Source organism: Hylaeus volcanicus, chromosome 6, assembly GCF_026283585.1.
Source record: "Hylaeus volcanicus isolate JK05 chromosome 6, UHH_iyHylVolc1.0_haploid, whole genome shotgun sequence".
NCBI lineage: Eukaryota > Metazoa > Arthropoda > Insecta > Hymenoptera > Colletidae > Hylaeus > Hylaeus volcanicus.
This window is the reverse complement of record NC_071981.1, coordinates 22,551,218-22,573,559: the sequence shown is the minus strand read 5'-3', so window position 1 is coordinate 22,573,559 and position 22,342 is coordinate 22,551,218. Positions and strand designations below refer to the sequence as shown.

Genomic DNA, 22,342 nt, shown 5'->3' with positions numbered 1-22,342 from the left:
CTGTGCCCTCATTTTTCGTCCATGCTCCCACGTATCCGCTGTTTGTATATAAAAGTACCTCGTAAATAACAGTAAATATCGCGGTGAGCTATAAAATTGTTCGTTGAATATTCGTAATTGCTTGAATCAATTGATATCGAGACTACCCAGAAGATGGCGTATATAGGCGAAAGAGGGTTGCATAAGTCATTCTTATCAGGCTCGCGGATTAAGCTCCGAGCGCGAGAACTTCCGTTCTGAATATTTAAAGGGTCGACCTCTCCCTTCGTTACAGTTCCGGGGCACTTAACTATGCTGCAGTCGCTCATTGCCCGGGATACTTGGCGAAGAAGTCGAGATTGCAAATCGGAGGCCCCTCGAACCGCTTGAAATCGGATCGCCCTCCGGAATTGTCCTGAAATGCGTCCCCGCCCCGACGATATTTATTAACCGACGCACAGCGTCTCCACGTTAAACGTCGACACGGTTGTCGAGACAATGGCCTTCCTTGAACGAGTTTCCAGACAAATCCGTTTCTCCTCGACAATGCCAGATAATACCGCGAATTTCTGGAGCAGATCGTCCCTAGCTTTTTTCCCCAGTCGCGCGAGCCTGTTCGAATGTTTCTGTGCAAAAACCAGGACGATTGTTCTTTATTAAATGTGTACACAAGAACCTTCAGACGGAAACAATGGACGTCGTTTCGATTGTTTTCCGCATCGTTTAGAATTCAAAAGGACGTTGCTTCTCCGCGCGGAGAGGGAGGAGGAGGAGGGGGGGAGGCGCGGGGGTGTGGGGGAGAAACGAATTTTTTCTTTAATTACAGCTTCTTGAGTGGCGAGCGAGCGCGGAACACCGAAGAAAGAGCCGGGTCGCTCGAACGTGTGATTTAATTTCGCCTTTGACGTTGCGCGAGCATTTATACTCCATATTCTTTGATCCCCTTTCATGGTAAACGGATAAAGGGGTTCCCGGTCGCGGATAGTTTACCGAATTGTTTATGTAAACACGCCAAAGAGTAAGAGACAAGCCATTTTTTCCCGGAGAAGATGAAAGAATGGTATTCGTTGGTATTTTCGTTGAACTACTTTGTTAAAACTGGAAAAGTAAGGATATCGAATCGAATTATCGATCGTTTACTACATATTTCATTCGGAACAACCGCGCTTGTTGCACAACTGATAGAATCGGTAAAATAAATTCGTTTCGTTCAGAAGCTCTTCGGATATCCCTGAAAGGAGCTCGAAAGCGAGGTTGTACGACAAAGCGCTCCCGACCGGCCGGAATTGTCGCCGCTATCGATCAGGTAACGATCGCTGTTTCCCTAAAACACGGTTAGAACCCCTGAAACGCAGACGCGTCTGCCGACATCAAAAGATACAGTGGCCAAACACTGTGAAACGCAGGCACGCGTACACAGCGATACTACGGGCCGCAGTTTGAAAAGCGAAACGAGGTGAGGGGCGGGAGGATGGGGATGAAAATGCGAGGCAGGGGTCTGCGCTAACATTCAAGCATTCAACGTTGGACCTTCAGCCTCATTAACACGGTGCTTCGTCGAAAAAACAAGTTTGCACGAAGCAGCAGTTTCCGTCGTGAAAAGAGAAAATGCAAGTAATAAAAATTCTGAAATAAAGACAGTATTCGCCGAGTCGCCCGCGTTATTTCCGCGTGGTGGGAGTTTGAGAACTCGTAAGATGCACGGCCCGGCTCTCTTTCTGGCCAAACAGAGATCCTTATTGTTTCGAAAGTCGAGTTACGCGTTCCCCATCCTCGCCCTGTAAGGCGTCCTGTAAGGAAAGCGTTTTTGATTGGTCTGATCCGTTACGCAGGATATTGGAAAAGTTTCGTCGATGGCATTAATAGGAAGGAAGAGATACGATTATCTACGCGAGGATCGTTTTTATCTACACGCACTTCGGGACGTCCTGGAGAAGTTTGTTTTCACATTCGTTACTTGGACACTGTCTACATATCGTAAGAAATACGTCGAATATTCCTTTATCCGATATTTCTTCGTCGAATGAAATTTCAACTTGTCGTATGTTCCTTCATCGGAGGACTTTGCGCTATTTTCACACACGTTACGCGAAAAATCATTCCGTTTTAACGAAAACGTAAAATTGCATTTTGCAGGTCCATTTGCGATTACCAAACACGTATTTTTCTTCGGGTCACGTCTATATTTAAAAAATCAATTAAAGATTCATTTGATCCGGCAGTGGGTTTGTCGAAAAACGTTGTTCGAACGGCGTTATCAAGTTAGTCTCGAAACGCCGAGGTCCGCCTTACTTCACCCCGTTCCAACGGGTCGAACAACTTCGCCCCCGTCTCTCGTAATCGTCGCTGCAGGGACGTTCTCCTAAATAATGCGAAGTGTCCCTGAATAATGCATGCGGCCTTGTGCACTCAGGAACGCACGAGCGGTGTAAGTAACGCATTAACAACCGGCGTTAGAAGCGCGGCGTGCACACGCGGTTGGGCATTAAACTGTGTAGAACAGCGGCAAAACACTTTTCGCGAAACTAGGCCGCGACAACTTTCCCAGTTTTCCGTGAAAACGACCATCGGTGGTTCTTCTCGCGTGGATAACGGCGAGGATCCGTTAAACGCCGTATTTTCCACGTCACCCGCGAAGTAAAACGATTGTCAAGGAATAACTCGCCCCGGGTCGGGGCAGGCTCTGTTCGGGAACTGATCTCCCCGAGCAAAAGTTTAAGGTGCGGGCCCGCATTCCTCCCCCGCCCGCCCTTTTCCTTGTCTTTTCTCGCGAGAAGCGCGACACCGCTCGAAAACCTTTCGACAGCCTCGCACGAAAAGATAAACTCATCGGGAGGTAGATTAGAATAGGCACTTTTAGCGAAAAAAGAATTCGACTCGGTAATTTGAGGCGATTCTGTGAATCGAAAGGGTACTCGCTGTATTTTCAACGTGAATTTGAAATAAAAAGATACTTTTGTAGAAATGAGTATTCGCGTTGGTACACAGGTGGCCCGTGTTAACGTGGACGTGATCGTTCGACCCGAGTGTACTTGTCGGAAGCATTCTTCTCGGAGGCCAACGATAGCATCGCTCCAATCGCTCGCCCGCACGTATCGTCGACACAAGCCTCTTTAACAAATTCGATTCCCTCCCATCGTTCGATCAATTCCTGCCAATCGAATCAATCGCCTCGACAAACACGCATCCACGTCTGAATGAAAGAAAAAAAAAAAAAAAAATAGAAAATCAAGGAAAACTTCATTCCCGAGGGGACGAGAAATCGGTGACTCTTGACGGACGGAAAATAATTAGTTTTCCCCTATCCGTCGGTGAAAGTTCGCCTCGTAGACGATCATTTCTTTCCTTCGAGCCAATCGACGCGCGTCAAAGCGTTGTCCCCTCGCGTCGCCGCGATTCCAACAACTTTTCAGACATGCTTTGTACCGCTCGCGTGCGAGCAGAGTGAGTCTGGCGACGCGTGTCGGCGACTCTTCTAAAACTAACTCTAGTCAGACCGAGAGTATTCGATCGTATAACACATCAAATTCGTACGCTCCGTCGAGGAAAGGTACTCGTAGTATTTTCACTTGCAATTGAAACTATCGTTGTAAACTATTTCTGAAAATTCTAGAGAGGAAATTACTCTTTGGTTCTCGAAATTTGTCCAGTCCTCGTGTTCCCAGCTAGAATTATAAAAAATGAATTATACATACAGGATGGGAATCTACTTTTCCGAACAACCGTATGTACACCTACGTACGAACTCGATACAACGTCCACGTCTACCAGAAACGTCTACATTCAGAATTAAATGGATGTCTGTCTTTTTCCCTGAGGAAGCGTCCCCTTCGTTGTCCACTTGGATTGTTAAAATCGGCCATTGTGGAGTCGTTTCTTCTCTCGGAAACGATTCGACGTGCGTCGCCGCGATTGGAACAGTGGAAGAACTTTTCAGACACATTTTGTACACTCGACGCCTGTTCGAAGTCCCAGCGGCGATACAGCATTCGCTCACTCAATTATCGCTAAACCCTGAAACAACTCTCCAACCCTCGTCGCACACACCCCCGCCGCGTCGTCCCGTTCTTCGCGCATTCTCCAATCCCTGGAACGCAACGCGTGAATCCAACCTGGTATCCTCCCCTCGCCCTTGCGTCGTTTCTGTTCCAGCGTTCCGTCGACGTCGCTGCAATCCCACGATCCGACGATATTGCTGGACTTCCAGCTCACTGTTCTAGAAAATGTAAAATAGGCGCTTCTCCGCGCGACACGCGCCACGAAATCGCGTTCAATTTTGCTGCGTCTGATACGAGGGGAACGTTGGAAAGGGGTTGCGAGGGGACGGTATAACGAGCGCAGGGGTGACTTCCGGGAGGAAGGAATGCGAATTGCTTCATCCGCGTTGCGTCTAGACCCTAGGGCCAATCTGCGACGCATCGCAATTTTGCTCGAAATTATTCTCCTTCCAGTGCCGAGGTGTGCACGTGTGTTTGTTTCATTCATTTTTCGGGATTAGCCGCTCGATGCTTTAATCTTTACGATGTCCATTTATTTTCTCCAACTGTCCCTGTGGAAATTGTAAATTTCGAAGAAGAAATTAAGTCTTTACTCTTCGACGAAAGTTCGTCCCTTACCGGTGCGGTTCAATACGGTTTTGGCTACCCCGTCTGACCAATGCTCGCTACTTTCACTTGCGCTGGCACTTGTGGACCTCGAACATGCATAATTAGATGACGTTATGTATCAGATAAGAAGATAAATAATATCATTTCATAGAAATACCGAGTAATGGTCAGACGTGGCTTCTAACTCGATCTGCCTGGAAACGAACCATCGTACAAATAAACGGTGTTGTACATTTTTCACGTATTTTTACACGTAGAATCGCCTCGTATATATCTCACCCATTCAGAAACACCATGTACAAATAGAAATCCAATTATCGAAATGACCTGGCACTATTCGTGTTTGCATTGGGATATTCCCTATACGTACCAAAATAAATAATACTTATTAATTCGCTATTTGTGTTCTTCAACGAGAACACACGTTTGAATTAACGATTGCAGTTCGACAAATTCGAGAGAATATATTCCAAACAGGACTTCGATTTCCATCTCAAGTACAATTAATTACAAAGAGTTAAAGCAAATAAAACGAAAACACGAAGCACGCTTACTTCCAGAAGAAAACGAAATAGATAAAAACATATTGTACCAGATCAATATGGCCAGCTACATTGGATAATCTTATCACAAATTTCTCCCTTTATTTGCCTACCTCGTTCGAATTACCCAAAACTTTCTTTCGCTCCTAAATAACGACTTTCTCCGCCGCGAGTCGACTCGCAAAAATTGATGACATTAAAGTTCTAATTCCTCGCCGAGAGCCTAGCGAGGGTGGGGAGGGGAGGGGGGGGTGGGGCATTGATAACGGCAAGGTCGACGATGTACATCTCTCGGTCCAGAAAAACGCGTGTAGCGGTCCTAGGAAGGAAACCACGAGGAGAAATAAAGATTCCCCCGGTTTGCTTTTTCCCCTCGATTCCCCTAATCTACACGCTCGAGAGAACCGACAATTTCGCCAGATAAAAACGAACGTGGACGAATGGTCCGGGCTACGTTTCGCCGAAAGAAAGAACCCAGCGGAGCATTCTCTCTGCTGGAATTACGCCCCCGGCCGTGGCAAAGGTATTCGGCGAGTAATAGGTGCAATATTTCCCTTTGCTGTCCACCCGCGATAACAGCATTACTAAACCGTGTTTACCGTTTCCTGTGTCAGCGTGCGCTCCCCACTTAAACGCCGAGCGTCTTTCTACTCGCCTAATTTCTCCCTCTATTCCCTCGCCTAATTTCTCCTCCACAGACGCTACAGCGCTATCTCCGCGCTCCATCTTGCTTCTCCTCGCGAGACTGCGCTCCCAACCGGGTACGATACTAATTTAAATCGCGATTGCTCGAATATCGAAAGAAAGAAACGAATTCGTTCGGTGATCGTCGTACATTTGATCCTTGTACTTTTTTAGAATTAAAAGCAAAGAATCGAAACGTTAATAGACGTCGGATTCTTCTTCTTCGTTCCGAGCAAATGATTCCTCTATCGGCTCCTAGCATCCTCTAGGAATTTGAACGAAACGAAGCCAACGGCAGCAAAGTCGGATGAAAAGGAGCGAAACGTCCTCCCCCCCGATCGGCGAAGTTGGTGTTCCCGTCGAATTGCAACAGATGAACTAGCAGGCGAAAGTGCACTCCTGTTATATCACGGTCCAGGGTTAATTCCCCTATCCCCTCCCCCGTAATCCGTTGCGGAACGGTGCGCGCATGAAGAATTCCATGGAGAGTAACTCGCAAATCAAGAGGTACTCCCAGCCGCTGTATACTCCAGCCTGGGCCAGCGGCTGTTGGTCGAAAACGTATTTTCCGATATCGATAGCCGGGGCTTCCCTAGATGGAAAGACTCTTCTTCAACGATGCGCCATGCCGCCGAACCGATCGAGAGCACGTTGCATCGGGCCAAATGAAGTGGCAAATAACCGTTACCCACGGAGCATCCCGGCCAATGCGTTTGTGTTTTCCTTTTTCTCCCCCTTTTTTCCTGCAAGATCGTTTCGTGCTCCCTTCTCCCCTGCCCCACCAGCAGCTGACGTTACGCGAATTTTGAGAACTCCTCGCTGCCAGCCCAGTCCCTGGCGCGTATCGGTCGCTGGGGCTATGCATCCGAAAGGGCTGTTCGCGAGCAGAGAAGCGTATCGGGGGTTGAAAATATTCCTGGAACAATATACCGAGCGTAACAATGACGTACAGCCGAGCCTTGGCCGCGTCGAAGAGAAACGAAAAATATTTCGAGTCGAAGGGAGGGTTCCTCGGACGAAGAGGGATGCCTTGATCGCACGCGTGACGAACTTTAGAGAATGTATTTGGGTCACCTCTCAAAGATAAAAAGATCACGGTGCGAGAGAGCTGCGGCGAGTAACAAGGAATAGAGAAAGTTTGACGTAGGGCTGGAAATCCAGCGAGCACCTTATGAAAAATAAACGTTTCATACCGATGGATAGTGCAAGAGTTATGGATTTTAATTAGTCGAACTATTCGCTTCGAATTCCTTTATGATCTTTATGATGGTTAAAGTATCGGCCGATTTGAGGTAAATCTCTGAAATATGCGAAAGTGGCTGCTGTTAATCTTCTTGGCTGCGCTAGCGCAAAAGGAATTAATTAACCTATATATAGCGCACTTTTGTTCGCGTGAATATCTGGAACGACTATTAATAATGCAATGCGATGAAAAAAAAAAAAAGTTACCGTGCACTCGTTCGATAACGCGAAAGCATCGATTACCGTGAGCACGCGCAGGCGAAACACAACGAACAAGTTCTTAAAAAGAATTAACGGAATAACTCGTGGAAGAATCACTTCGTTACATTCTTCGAAGAGCAAGAATCGGACCGAAAGTTCACCTGATTTCTTTTCTTTTGTTACAGCGCCACCGCAGAAAGTGGAGATCAGCAACCACCCTAACAGGAGGAAGATCGAGGTGAAGGTTGGCGAATCGCGGCGCTTAGAGTGCGTCGTTCGATCGGCGAAACCGGCTGCATCGATCGTCTGGTATCGCGGAAACGTGCAAATCAAAGGGGGTGACACGGTGATTACGCCGATCTCCATCGAGGGTGGTAAGTAAACTCATCGTTCAGCGTTCCACCCCTTAAAATTGACGAAGAATCATCAAGCGGCTCTCGAACTTCTTATCTTCGCGATAAGAGTCGACGTCGGGGCTCTCGAAGACGATTTATATTGACCTCTGTCCCGAAAACGTATTTGCACACGTAGATATATTAGAAACATTTTTCAGTCCGCGCCCGAACGTTGCTAACTATAAAACTTAACTTTCCGCGATTATCGTAATTAGAATTCGATCCGGCAGTTTTGTAATCATTAAAAAAAAAAAAAAAATATTCCTTGTTCTATCATCGATATAATAATGTTTCCTGACGTTATATTTACATGGCATCCGCTTCGTCGTAATTTATTTTTTGAAACGAAATGGATGCTTTTCGAGTTCACGTGAGAAAATCGCGAGTCGCGAATCGTACAGTTACAAGGTAGCCGAGAAAAGGCTTCGATACGAAAATCTCGAGACAGTCCCAACGAAATACAAACCCCGGCAAAATTCGAGACTCGACAAGATAAATCGAGTAGAAATAATTGACACCGGGGGAGGTGGGAACAGGAACGAGACGAATGAGTTTTCTTGCCGAAATCAAGTCCCACCCTCGTACAATCTCCTCGAGATATGATTAATCTTTGTTTACTCGTGGATCACAAAGTAATTTAATTACCGGCGTGGGAGCCAATGGGAATCAACCGATTCTCGTTAATCAAATTCAACCGAGCATCTCGTTCTGCGTTCGCGATTCTTCGTATTTTTTTTTTTCATTCTGTCGAGTAGTACTCGCCGCCGTGGCGCACTCGTACCCGTTAATTTCTCGCGAAGGAATCCATCGTTTGATCTAACCTCCGACACATTAACTTCGAGTAGAATAAAATGGCGCGGGGGGGGGGGTGGAGGGGTTAACGAAGAGCGCCACCCTCTCGAATTAAAAATTCTTTCGCGTTAATCCTGTGGAGCATCGGTCAATCGATCAGGCACAAAAGCAACGGTTAAAGTGGATTCCGGGCGTCGATTCAACGGGACCTCCGCGAACCTAATTCCACCCTTAATCCATTTTTACCGACAATTAAAGTCCCCCTTGATTCCGGGCGATGTCGTCGTACGTTGGAACAACAATTCTACTCGAAGGCGAGGCGAAACAAAAGAAACGAGAGGTAAGACGCGCCCTCGGTTTTCGCCGAAGAGACGAAGGAGGAATCTTCGGAAGTAAAATCGGGTCCACCCCGAGCACTATCGATCCCGTACGAAGCGCGAGCTTCGAGACAAAGGCGAAGCATCGCCCGGAGAGGGAAATGTTATAAAAGACGAGTGCGGCGGAAGCAGAAGTAATAGGCAGGGGACGCCGGTGGAAAAAGAAGGCTGGTAATTGTTTGACCGAGCAAAGACCGCATCGTTAACCCCTCCCCCCGACGATTGTGTATAATAATTAATGAATATGAAACAGAGCGATCCGATCCGCTCGTTATCTTTATTTAAATCCCGGTCTGACGGCTTAGTCGACCCGAAAGATCTGTTTATCTCTTCGTTCTGAACGCTTCAGACATCGAACCGCACGGAAACGTTACCGAGAGGTACGCACTTCCAGAAATGTATCATTTACGCGTCGCTCTAATTACAGTATATCAGGAAATTCGAGGAAGTACTTCGAAGGAAATATTTTTTTAAGAAAACGGTCTTCCCACCTATAGCAACGCCGCTCGAACTAAATGGTAAACGCTCGACCTAACGACCAGCTCGGTTCGTCGGCTATGTTCGAAATTCGTTTCTAATCGCCTCAATTTCGTGGCCACGAAACGTTTGAAAACGCTACTCGAAGGAGATTCGTGTCAAACTGTCGGGGAACTCGAGGCGTGAGTTGGCCCAAACGCCGCGACAGTTTCCAAATACTTGAGGGAAATTGGCGGAGACAAAAAGCTCGGTAAGTGGCTTCGCCAACTGGTACGAGAACCATCGACGATACGGAGCACGCAGTTCGCCGCTTCGCTGCAATTCCATCGAGCCATTCCCGGATCGGATGGCGACTTGTAACGAGAATTGAATAATGTATGATAATCGACGGCTGCTCGATAACTGAATTCATGAACCGCTAAGTCCGTGGCGGAATCAATACCACGAAGGAGTTGCTTACCGATCGTGGATACCTTGTTGGATCGTTTGAGTGTCGCGAGTATCTCGGTTAGACTGCTACAGAATCGGAGATGATGGCTACTTGGATTGGATTACCGCAGAGTCACAGTGGAAAGCTACTTGGATTGGATTACTACGGAGTCATAGTAGATAGCTACTTGGGATTTGATCGCTAGAGAGCCGTGGAGTCTCTTGTACTATTGACGGATCTGGGATCCCTAATTGAATCGCCAGGGGATCGTGGATAGCTAATTACTTGGTGGATCTACGAGTGAGAATATTTAAAAAGATTGCCTAATCACGCTATACGCCTCGACGTAATCGTAGCTGATCTATTGAATTACTAAAGGGTCATGAATGTCTTAATTGGATTACCGATAGAATCATGGACTGCCATTTGGATTACTAAAGTGGCATGACTCCCTAATTAGATCACCAGTGGCTCTGGGATCCTTGGTTGAACCACTAGAGGATCATGAGTAGCTAATTCCCCGATAATCCTCGACTTGGTACTCGTAACATTTTCCTATAAACTAGTAAATTGTGAAAAATTAACGATATTCGTCGATTAAAAAGTTTGAGGTTTATTATTGTATCCAAAAGAAAACCGACCATTCGAATGCATGCAACTTTTTCGGTTAACGTTTTTAAATTGCTCGTTTAACATTCGGTAAAAAATGTACGCGCAGATTCTGAATAGTCGCAGAAACGAGAATTTAAAAGAAAACGAAGTTACGTTCATCCGCACTCGCGTACGTCACGAACACTGAACAAAAGGCAAAAGAATTAATTTCTGTACCGACGTTTCTATTTCTTCCCTTTGCACGTTTAAAATTGCCTCGCTAGCTACCTCAAACTGAAAAGTACGGCAACGTTAAACTTTGTTTAACTTTAAACAGGGTACTAGTTATCGCCGACAATCAAAATACCCGCTCTTTTACGAAAATGGAACGTTGCTTTGAAAATCAGAAAATAATATTTAAACGCGCCAAGAGAGGAAACCGAAGACCCAAGTTGCAATTAATAGGATCCAGGGCAAGAGCATCTTTAACGAAGCATACGGACCCGAATTACGGACGAAAAATCTTCGCGCAGCCTGTACGGCCATAGATCAAACTTTCAAGCTACTGAAACAAGTACTGCAAACCGTAGTTACGACCCTGGAGATCATGAAACGTTAACCATGTTGAAGGAGCACGAAAAGAAGGGAATATGGGACGAACGCGGAGGGAAGTGCATTGTTGGAATGGATATAATGGAGCAACTAAGACACTCTATTAAGTTATTCTCTAGTGTGCTTTCAAAAAACACTGCAGAGGAGAATAGGGCAGCGTTTAAATATTAACGCGCGCGGAAAAATGATTTGACATCCCGGAGAGGAAGGAAAAGCGGCACGAAGCCTTTTACCAGAGACGTTCGAAGCGACGCGTGGAATGATCCACTGAATCGTGCGAAAGGTTTCTCGTGGAATAATACGAAGCCGTCGAATAATAAAGTAAATATTTTATTGGTACAAATTTTCACAGAATCTACATTTTTTAATTGGATATATACAGTCTGTCTGTACAGTATTTATAACGAAACATTTATTTTGAAACATCGAATCTATCTTTTAATTTAAACAAATTTTTTTAATGCATATAAAGAGTAATTTCAGTAAAAGTAACCCAATCACGGTATAAGCTGTTATTTTAATTTATAATTTAGAAATTGAAATTGTACATTTGTACACGTGATATTCGCGTTTGAAGTTGAAAAGTTGAGATATTTGGGAGAGAATGGGGGTAACCCGGTTTCGGGAATTCTCCGTTATATAATAAATACAAGTCGACAAGATCCAAGCAGAACAAAAGTCTGAACGAAATTGAGGTCGCGGCTGGATCCCAGCTTTGAAGCAGCGTTTAAACTCCTTTTCGACTTCCTCGGACGTTTTTTGTCAAAGTGACCACTTGCTTTGCCGGATTTATCAAAGAATACGAACGTGTCCGGCGGGCCCGTGGATCCATGTCATCGTTTCCTACCTCCCCCCTTTTTCCACTTGTTACATCTTTCAACGGAATGGTTGCTTTTGTGGAACGCTGGAAGCTCCTCGCCTGTTCGAAAACTTTCACGATTTCCTCTCCGTGCGTTTCTCAGCGCGCGGTTTTCAAGATATTTGCATGCTCGCGGACGAATTTTTCGAACATCTTCTCCTGGAGCGTCTCAGCGACAAAGTGTTGAGATCCTCAAAGGACTCCTCGTCCGTGGCCGATGGAAATACTAAAAACGCTAACCTTTTAGATTGTATCGTTACAGGATTTATTCGTACTGGCTAGTATCGTACGTTTGCTATTTTTTTTTTTTTTTTTTTTTTTGTTAGATTTATTATTGAACTTACTACTTACTTCAATTTGTTGAATAAATGCTACATTAATTACCGTTACTTATGGCGTATGGGCCTATGGATAGTAATTGCATCGATATCGATTTAGAAAGAAAATAATATTTTTAACATTCAAATTACTTCGATGGAATTCGAATTTTCGCGTTGCTAGTTTCGTCGGGAAGCCCTCGCGAGACTTGGAAATATTCGTCGGACGAATTTCAATTCCGTTTTTTCGATCGAATAGGAGCACGGGAAACAAACGCTATTTCTATTTTTTCGGGCTCTATTTACTTTATCACGGTTGACTTTTATTTTTTCAAGAAATTTTCGCATTCCCCTAGCCGCGACAGCCGACGAGCCGCCCGTCGGGCAGACATTCCGCGTCCGGCCAATTGTCTTCTCGGGAAAATTATTTTCCATTTTGGCGAGATGAAATAATTCCCCCCGCTACACGTATAATAACGTTCTCAGCCGTCCGCCTCGTTTAATTCCTCTTGTTAATAAATCAGACCGTCGGTTTCGCAGCAGTAACGCGGCGAAACGTAAAAATCTTGTAATCTCGGAATTGTTTTACAAGTGAACATTAGTATTCCATTCTCGTTGGATGTCTATTTACTGTATTCAAAGAGTCACTGTCTCGGACCCAGAGTGCCGCTTTTTCATCTTTCAATTTCACTTCCCGATGACGTCTGATATTTATCCCGTGTTCAAAATAACGCTCTCTTCCGGAACGCAGAATTTCTTGGTTTTTCGAAAACAAAACAGACAGATTCGAATGGCACGTTCACGCGTCCCGGCCATCCGCGAATCGGATTTCGCCGGTGGAGGCAAAATTTCGGTGGCTTACGACTAGTTTACAACTAAGTTTCGCGAGTTAGTCTACTTCTAGCTGTGCACACGCAGCTTCGCCTGCCGTTCGCACACGTTCCCGAGCACCGAATTCCGTTGGTGATCGTTTTCTAAGTCAATAGGAGCTCCTCGCTGATTGCCTCCGCCTTGTCTCTTGGTTCCCTTTGTTGATCCGTAATTAACCAAGCAATTTTGTTATCCGTCCTCAAACCGGAGTAACAAACTCGTATGAGAATTCCGTTTGCTCCCAGTAATCGATTAATTAACCGACCGGGAAAGAATGTACTGGTACTTGTAACAAGGTTTCTGGAAAATTTATAACGATTTATAAAAATTTATATTTGCGTTTAATATCTACCAGAATTGCTTCCACACCGGAGGATCGATCGTAAATTTTCGTTTCGACTAAATTCCGAGAAGCAGTGCTTCACCCGATAAACCGTGAATTTTATTTTAAAGAAGTTCGACGGCCGTTACATCACGGTGTTTCGCTGATATTTATTTAGGTCGCACTCTCGATCGTTGGCGAATAAAGCGTCGGCGGGGCCGACACTGTTAAGTTGTTAAATCATCGTCAAACAGGACTGGACAGGCTTTTAACCGAAGTAGCGATGGCTCTTTATTTCATTTCAGAAATTCGCGAGTTCAGCAACGATGTCAGTTACCGGCGTTATTAATCGGAAATACGAACGCGGTTGCAAGCTGCAAAAAGCAGCCAAAATTGATAGCCGAATTCGTGGGATCGGTTCGCATCGTTTTCATTTACGACGATACCGTTTCGGGTCCAATTCCATTTTGGTTCCAACACCCGCGCGATAAGTTCCATCCTTTCAAGGAGTTATTCTAGTCTGACCGCGGGAAAACTAGAACGTTTCGGACATTTTATAGAACAAGCCCTGTTTAAAAATACAGACAACCCTAAAGCGAAGACTTTTACGTACGCGTGACGTTTCGACCAATCGTTCGCGACATAGTTCTCTGTAGTCGTCAAACGTATTCTGGAAACGTTACCGATAGTAAATTAATTTTTCTCTCTTTTCCGAATCCGTCAAAGGAGATCCGACAGTTGAGATATTACGCTTTCGCATCGCGAATTTTGAATTTTTAAGAAGCATTTCACCGCGCATAGACCTCGCGAATTTCCACCGTGCCGCGACGAATATGCACAATTAAAATTCTCGCCGGATTAATTAAACTCCACATTGCGAGCCGTGTTGCACGGATTGCAGGTTTAGACGGATCGTTGATGCGAAATGAATTATGAGGATTTGGCGTGGAATTCTGGCCGAAGCAAATGGAACAGAATTAAGGGGTTATTGTAATCTGGCGTTTCGAAAGGATCAATTTTCGCCGATTGCCATTGTTTACGGACATTTTGCGAAATTACCGCACGTTTCTCGATGTTTCAGACAAAGAACTGCAGAAGCCTGGCGAAAGTAAGAAGGAATTGCTCAAATACGACACCCATGGGTCCATCGTCATCGTTCCCACCGCGGATGACAACGACATGGACTACACCTGCGAGGCCAACCATCCCGCCATACCGATCGACATGCCTTTAAGGGCCACCATCAAACTTTCCGTGTTTTGTAAGATCTTATTTCGTCTTTATCGAATCTATATACTTCTACTTCCATCCGAAACAATTTCTTTTCGATTAAATACCCACCGCTTCAATTACCGATGTTTTCGAGTGATCGTTACCTTAAATCTCAAACAGCGATAGAGGACTCCGATTATTAGACTCTACGATTCTTTCCAATCCTACAACTCGTATCTTCTAATTTGCCGATTGGCTCGAGGAGAGCTACAACCTCTCTCACCGCCAAAAAATTACGTTTTATCAGAACGATCGCAGCCTACTCTTTTAGCTGATTATCCAAGTCGAGCTGCGTTGATCGGTCGTCACAGATGAAACCTTTGCTCGCGTATTTATCGTTCCTGTTCTGTTTCTCGCTCCTCCCCTTCCCGCGAACTTCTATTAAGAAACTTTCTCCATTGAAAGAGGAAGGTTTCAGGGACTCGACGCTCGATTGAATAATTTTCAGACCTGCCCGGTATGCCTTACATCGAGGGATACACGGAAGGCGAGACCGTGAAACGCGGCCAGCAGCTGGAGCTAACCTGCCGATCGCGAGGCGGAAATCCGCCTGCTCAGATCATCTGGTACAGAAACAACGAGCAGGTCACGACCGTGTATCGCACCGAGGGCAGCTTCTCCGAGAGCGTGTTGTCCATCATCGCGAAAGCGCAAGATAACAATGCCAGATACAGGTGCGAGGTCTCCAACATTATGAGCGTCGAGCCCATGAAGGTCCACGTCGACCTCACCGTCCTCTGTAAGTATCGAGCTCATCGTTCAAGTATCCATCGTTCGTAACGAATTGGTAAATCGTTTCCAGTCGCGCCGCTGGGTGTGACGATCACCGGTCCCACGGAGGCGAAGGCCGACGAGCAAGTGGTGATCACTTGCACGACGGAGAACTCGAACCCGCCGGCGGACATAAAGTGGACGGTGGACGGTCACAATATAGAAAGTAACGCCTCGAGGACCGAGCGCGCGCCTCAGGGAGGATGGATCACCATGTCCAACGTGACGTTCAACATTAATCGCACCAGCCGCAGCATCGTGGTGATATGCGACGCGACGAACGTCAAGCTCACGGAGAACGTCGTCAAAACGCACACCATAAACGTGATTTGTGAGTACACGATGGGCAATTAACCGAATGAATGCGATGTAAACCTAATCCCCGCGCAATCCGGACCTAGTTACGGGATTAATATGAAACTAATCCCGAGCAAGCTCAGACTTTGCACCGTTCCGTGTCTTGTCGGTTTATCCTGGTTCCGTGAATTTGGCTTCGCTCTAACTACGATGCCCCCGCCTTCCCCTGTTTCCTGATGTAACGCAAACTCGCGGCAAAATTAATTCTGCTTCGATCCGGCTACGCTTGTTCTCCGGTGCTTTGTACCCCTCCGTTCGGGGGGAATTAAGTATTTTCGCCCAGACGGTTTTACCGTCGTCGAATGGAACGGTGTCGCTCGAAATTAGGTTCGAGAGTAGCACTTGACGTGTTTTATCGTGCGCAGACCCACCGTCGAAGCTCAGCATCAGTGGCTACGAGGAGGGGTCGACGATAGACGCTGGCACGGTCCTGCGACTCATGTGCACCGCTATTTCGGGAAATCCGCTGGCTACTTTGACTTGGTACAAGAACGACAGAAAGGTGGGTGAAAGGATGTCCGCGTTGGGGTCGTTTAAAGGTGTGCTTACCCTTGGGAGAAGCTATCGGGTTGGCCGAAACAGCGATTTTTCTCAAATTATAATTTCATATTTGCACAAGTCCTCGTCGAGTTCATAATGATCCGAACTGAAGAGAGACAACCATCACTGAACGAATTTTTTGGACAAGCTAATATTTAAGTTATCGGTAGTTAAGGTCTCGTAGCGTGATTCTTTTTCGATGTACTCTTGGAAGATGAGGAAGAGCAGGTGTATTTATTTATGGATGTATCCCTTGCTACAGGTACCTGGAACTACCAGAACGAGAGATCACGCAGTGTCCAGTGAGCTGACGATGCTCGTGAACGCGTCGGACAATAACGCTCACATACGATGCGAAGGAATGAACTCTGCTACCAAATATCCTTTGATCAAAGTCCTCGTCTTGAAAGTCAACTGTAAGACACGATCGAATACGTACGAGTTCTTGAAAACAGTCGGGGCAAAACTTTACTACCACCTATCAAGATTCGGAAACATTTTCGTATAAATAAAATTTATTTATCTGAAATCCGTACTCGATAACTGGTTACCATAGAAAGATTGAGAAATTAGAGGTAGAAAGATATAATTGACCGCAGAAACGGAGATTTCTGTACCGCGTAATTAGGGCTCCTTATCGGATCTGTTACTCTCGTACCTGCAGGAATTTCCAGCTTCTTTCTCCCGCAATTATCGTCAAGACGACGATATTCCGTCAAAATGAATCGCGGTCGTCGAAGGTTTGTTTAATTGGTTTAATTGTTTGATTGGTACGCGCCCCTAAAGTTTGTCCTCGACTACTTTCAACAACTTCGAAAGTCTCTCGTAAGAATTTCTCGATGACTCGCAAATGACCTTTTCCTGTTTCAGTCCCACCGGACAAAGTGAAGATCTCGCGCGATCCTCAGGACCTACACGCGGGCCAAGAAGGACGCATCATCTGCGAGTCGAGCAGCAGCAACCCGGCAGCGGAGATGTCTTGGTGGAAAGGCGGCATACCTGTCCAGGGTACCAAAAATGGCACCAAGCCTGGCTTGCACGGTGGATATCTGTCGTTCGTGGAGCTCGCGATGGACGTCACCGAAGACATGAACGGGGAGGTGTACACTTGCCAAGCGAGAAATAATCAAATGGAAAGGTCGATTCACGATGCCACGACTCTGGATGTGCTGTGTAAGTAAACTAATATCGATGATACTCGCGACAGTGAATTCTCGTTACACCCGGAGGATACCAAATTACTCGAAAATAATTCCGTAATTCCAACTGAAAGGTCTGAATAGAATCGCGTTAATGCACTATCGTATACTAAGAATTATTTTATAAATCGAACGATTGAAAGAAAATTGCAAAAATTAAATTCCATCCGCAGACAAGCCGATATTCTCGTCGATAGAGCCTCACGAGTTGATCGGAATGGAGGGCGAACCTTTCGTGATTTCCGTCTCCGCCATGGCCAATCCCAACGACATAAAGTACACATGGACCAGGGACGGTTTGCCATTGGTGAGCAGCAGCAGAAGAATATCCGTTCGCGGGCCTATGTTGAACATCACCAAGCTGGATCGCCACGACGCTGGAACCTACATCTGCGAAGCGACCAACGAAGAAGGAACGACTTTCTACCAATTAAATCTAACTGTCCAATGTAAGTAGACGCAACCCCTGCTTTCCATGATTTCCCTACAGTTTGTAAGAAGAAAAAAAGTACAAGTTCCTGGAAGCATTCGTCTTTCCTACCAACCTTCGTCTTTGCTACTTCTCGCTGTGTCAATTTGCATTTCCAGATTGCTACGTAACAATAGCAAGATACTCAATATTTGATCTTGTACCGTATGCATTCCAGACTCGGCAAAAATTAAACGTACCTCGGCTTCCGGGATAGTGTATCCTCCAGGAATCGAAGCTAAATTGTTCTGCGAGGTGGACGGTAGCCCCATAGGAGACGAGTACGTCACGTGGCAGAAAGTTGGCTCGAACTCGGAGCTCTCCGGGCGCTATTCCACCTCTTTTATCAACAAAACTTCTTATCTGCACATCGAAAATCCCGATCAGGAAGACGTCGGGGAGTACCAGTGCAAAGCCAACAACGGGATCGGCAACGTTACCTCCGAGCCCATTCTCTTCGTTACGAACTGTATGTATCGTACGCCGATTTAAACCGACACGGTTTCTTTAAGCGCGTTCGAGCCGGAAACAATGCGATTCCGACGTAAATAGCGAGAAACAACAGACATTTCACGCGGACGCGTTTGATAAATTACTGCTTCGTTACAGTCAAGCCGCAAATGATGAACACACCTTTGACGAGAAGAGCGGCGGCGAACAAAGGGATAAACGTGCAGCTGTTTTGCAAAGCGAGAGGCTCCCCGTTGCCCAGATTCGCTTGGACATTCAACGGGAAGACTTTGTTGCCGAATGTTACGGAACACAAGTACAGCGTCACGCACACGGATGTAAGTCGTACCGAATATCGTCAACGTTACGTGGTGAACTCGAGAACGGTGGTTAATTTTCATATTTTCGTGGAATTAACACGTTGGCTGCCGGACTAAAACTCGTGACAATTTCTACAGAGTTAAAACGTCGCCTCCAGGCTGTCGAAGATTGGATAATTTAACACTGGTTCTAGTATTTCATTTTTGCAACCTCGCCAAATTCATCGCCTCGGCTTCGAAATTAATTTGTTTAGTTCCTTAATGGTCCTTAACAGTCCTGTCACCCGCAGGATTTCAGTCCTAACACCCCTATTTCTTTATATTCCACCTCATCTTTACTTATCCCTACTCTCCCCCTAATACCCTGCCTAATTCTTTTACTCTGTGTGTATACCTACCCCTTTTTTTATTACTTCAATCGCTTTTAACACTCACCACTCTCGCCATCCATACACACAACGCCACTCCTCTCAACCAAGTTCCAGTCCTGTCACCCATTTCTGGGTGACGTGGCGACCAACGTGTTAATGTAACTTTTTGACAACCCTGAATAACGACGGCAACTCTGTATAATTTCGGTATGGCGCGTGGTTACTTATCAGAATCACTGTTTTTCCAGCTGAGCGAACTATTTTCCGAGTCGACGCTGACCATTTTCCGCGTAACGTCCACCGACTACGGGAAATACGAATGCCGTGCGATGAACAAAATGGGACAGTCGACGGATATCATACACTTGGACGTCACGTCACCGCCGGACAAACCCACCGATCTGGAGGTTTATAACGTGACCCACGACTCGGTCACATTGACGTGGAAGAGGGCATTCGACGGTGGCTTACCGACGTCCTACCAAATACGTTGGCGCGAGGCGCTCGACTACGAGGATCGATACCACTATCTAGACGTTTCCCCGGGAGAATATAAAACCACGATAACCGGACTTTCCCTGGGGACTTACTATGTGTTCAGCGTGAAAGCCATTAACGAGAAGGGAGACAGTGGCTTTCAACCCGACATCGTGAAAGTTCAGACGCTACGTAAGTCATCGAAATTTTATAGTGTTCACGCTCTGCCGTAATTATTGCTTCTTAGAGCGAATAGTACCTCGCCATTTGGATTACCATCCGCAATGCTAACAGTCTTAACGAATCGTTGTCGTGACAACGGTACTCCTTTACTAACAATTCGATGCGAGATCATGTAATCGCTTCAATTACCAAAAATACCTTTCGCATCGTGCGTACCCGCGTGTTGTCAATCACGCGTGGAAACCATGCATTTAAATGTGTAGTATCTGTTAGTAGGGGGACATGTTGTCGATCGTATGTAGCTAATTCGTGGCTTCGTTTTGTACCAGTAGTTAATGTCGACTAATATCTTCCGTAGACTCGTAGTGAAACATTGAGCATTTCGAAAGGAATTCTTGCGCTTAAGGTGTCAAGTTCGACGCGAGGTGTCGCAACGGAATTAGTGGAATACATTTGTTGATTCTCTTGATATTCCACCCTTAAATATAACCCTTAGTATTCTCTAATCTCGTTTTAGCTCTTCGAGTCCAACGTAACGCTTTAAATGCAAGACCTATACGCGACCATTTTACATTAAACTAACAGTCGAGAATTCTATTGTTCCATTCGTAGTAACGGATGAAAATCATTTTTCTCGAACCATGACCTTCTTAAAGATCGGCGTGGCGCCTAACGTGTTAACGCGAAAGTGGTTTGTTAACATCGAGCTGGTAATATCGTTTGTCGTGCCAATAAAGGGAACACCCCCTAAATTCCGAGCGCAATCGCGTACGTCGGGCGTCATTTGTGTGCCTAATCACGGATTCAAGCGAAAGATTACCATTGCTGATGGACTTAGATGCGCTAATGAAATGTCGCGCGAGTGCGTTTAACTATCGATTCGCCGTGCTAAATGTAACTAACATTTGTGGACCCGCCGTTGCATGAATAACAATTCGGTGATGGGTGCGTTGGCTTGGCTTACAGGGGAGGCACCACCTACCGACGTGACATCCAGCGAGATTAATTCTTCCTACATCATCGTCATTATCATCACTGTTTCCGCCTCTGTTTGCCTACTCATTGCTGCGCCCATAGCCTTTGCTACATTAAAATCGAAAAAGAAGGCCCAACGTTCCGGTAAATATAATCACTGTCACATATATTTTTCTTTCTGCTTATCCCTCCAGGACCGAATAACGCTGAGAACCTGCCGGACGTTCTCTTGGAGAAGGGGGATTTTGCAATGAATTATATCTATACGTTTGCTGCAACCTCCCTCATCTTTTTTGTCATTAATATCCTGATCATCGCGTTGTGGTACATTATGAGAAAACGAAATAAAGATCGTAAGTGAACACGTCGAGGGCAAGGCAAACACGTTTGCCTCGCCTCTAGCGAATTCTGTAACGTAATGCGTCTAACAGGCATCGGCCGCGACGTCACCACGTTTCTAATCGTTCTTTCTGTTTCATTTGCACAGGTATTAACAAATCGCAGACAGCTGATATGTACGCACCATCCACGGTGAACGGAGACACCATGACCGGTGAATTAAGTTCGGTGTCGGACGAGAAGAGCGACGTTAACTTCGACACTAACGATTACGTGGTCAGTGCGATCAGTCAGTATGTTCTTAGTAACAAGTAATGCCGGAGGGTAGGTTTGAGTTCTATTAACACTTTTCTGTTCCGTTTTACGTCCGTATCGGACCCCCCTTCGCACTTTTAGCTCGACCGTAGCCTCGGATACTTCGATTTCTTCTCCTCTCTCGCATCGTCTCTTTTTCGCATCACGATTTAGATAACAACCGTGAACTCTACCGAAGCCTAACCAGTAGTTCCGAACGCGAACTCTGAACGCAACACGTTCCACTTTTATTAACGCTTTCCTGTTTCGTTTTACCTCCCTTGGATCCCTTTTTTCACGCTCTTCAATTGTATCTTTTCTCGACGAATACTTTGATTTTTCCTTTTCCTCGCACTTACGATTTTCATAGCAGTCGTAAACTCCTCCGGAGCCTAACCGGTAGCAGAGACATAACTCCTTTTTAGACGCAAGCCCCTCTAGACTCTAACACTTTTCTTTTATTTTTCTCGCTCTTATACTTAGCGGAATCTCACTTCGTTTCTCACAGTGTCCTTAAGTGTAGGCAGGTTTTGGGTTGGATGCTTAGAACTATTTCCCATGCACGTACACGCGTCGAGAATTCTCGTAATGTATCAGAATGACGAGACTAACGAACAAAAGTGAACGCGAAGCGTTGCTTCCGGTAACGCGCTTCATACTGATACGCTACGAATAACGGACGAAGCTCCTCGATTCTTATCCGATATCTGGTATCAGAGTTTCGACCGATCTCGTAGATCCGTTGCAGGTTTAACGTCTGCGACGTGCCCCGGTTTAACGTAATCCTTTCTCTCTGTGTGACGCGACAGGACGAGGGACGAAAGACGGCCGCTAGCACGTATTTAATAGACCAAACCATGCAAGATTTTGGGAAAGGGAACTTGGAGATGCAGGTACATCATCAGGGGACTCTTGGTCGTCGTGGCAACCACATTCAACCACCCATGAGTATGGATTCGCCGCCACAGCGAACGACGGCGAGTGGGACGCTTTCTGGTACGTGCACTTTTGCAATTTTATTATAAATA

The 22,342-nt window shown here is 45.8% G+C and overlaps 1 protein-coding gene across 1 annotated transcript in view; it reads left to right on the top strand.

Annotated features, from left to right (window-relative positions):
* The window catches only part of LOC128878205 (nephrin), a 358,472-nt gene that overhangs the window by 327,174 nt on the left and 8,956 nt on the right, over positions 1–22,342 (top strand). The window contains exons 6-19 of the mRNA XM_054126220.1: positions 7,441–7,629; positions 14,379–14,558; positions 15,018–15,308; positions 15,372–15,671; positions 16,063–16,199; positions 16,500–16,653; positions 17,108–17,410; positions 17,610–17,885; positions 18,084–18,374; positions 18,515–18,693; positions 19,295–19,715; positions 20,673–20,825; positions 21,169–21,296; positions 22,124–22,310. Coding sequence (XP_053982195.1) covers positions 7,441–7,629; positions 14,379–14,558; positions 15,018–15,308; positions 15,372–15,671; positions 16,063–16,199; positions 16,500–16,653; positions 17,108–17,410; positions 17,610–17,885; positions 18,084–18,374; positions 18,515–18,693; positions 19,295–19,715; positions 20,673–20,825; positions 21,169–21,296; positions 22,124–22,310 — 3,189 coding nt within the window. The remainder of the gene's footprint in view (positions 1–7,440; positions 7,630–14,378; positions 14,559–15,017; positions 15,309–15,371; positions 15,672–16,062; positions 16,200–16,499; positions 16,654–17,107; positions 17,411–17,609; positions 17,886–18,083; positions 18,375–18,514; positions 18,694–19,294; positions 19,716–20,672; positions 20,826–21,168; positions 21,297–22,123; positions 22,311–22,342) is intronic.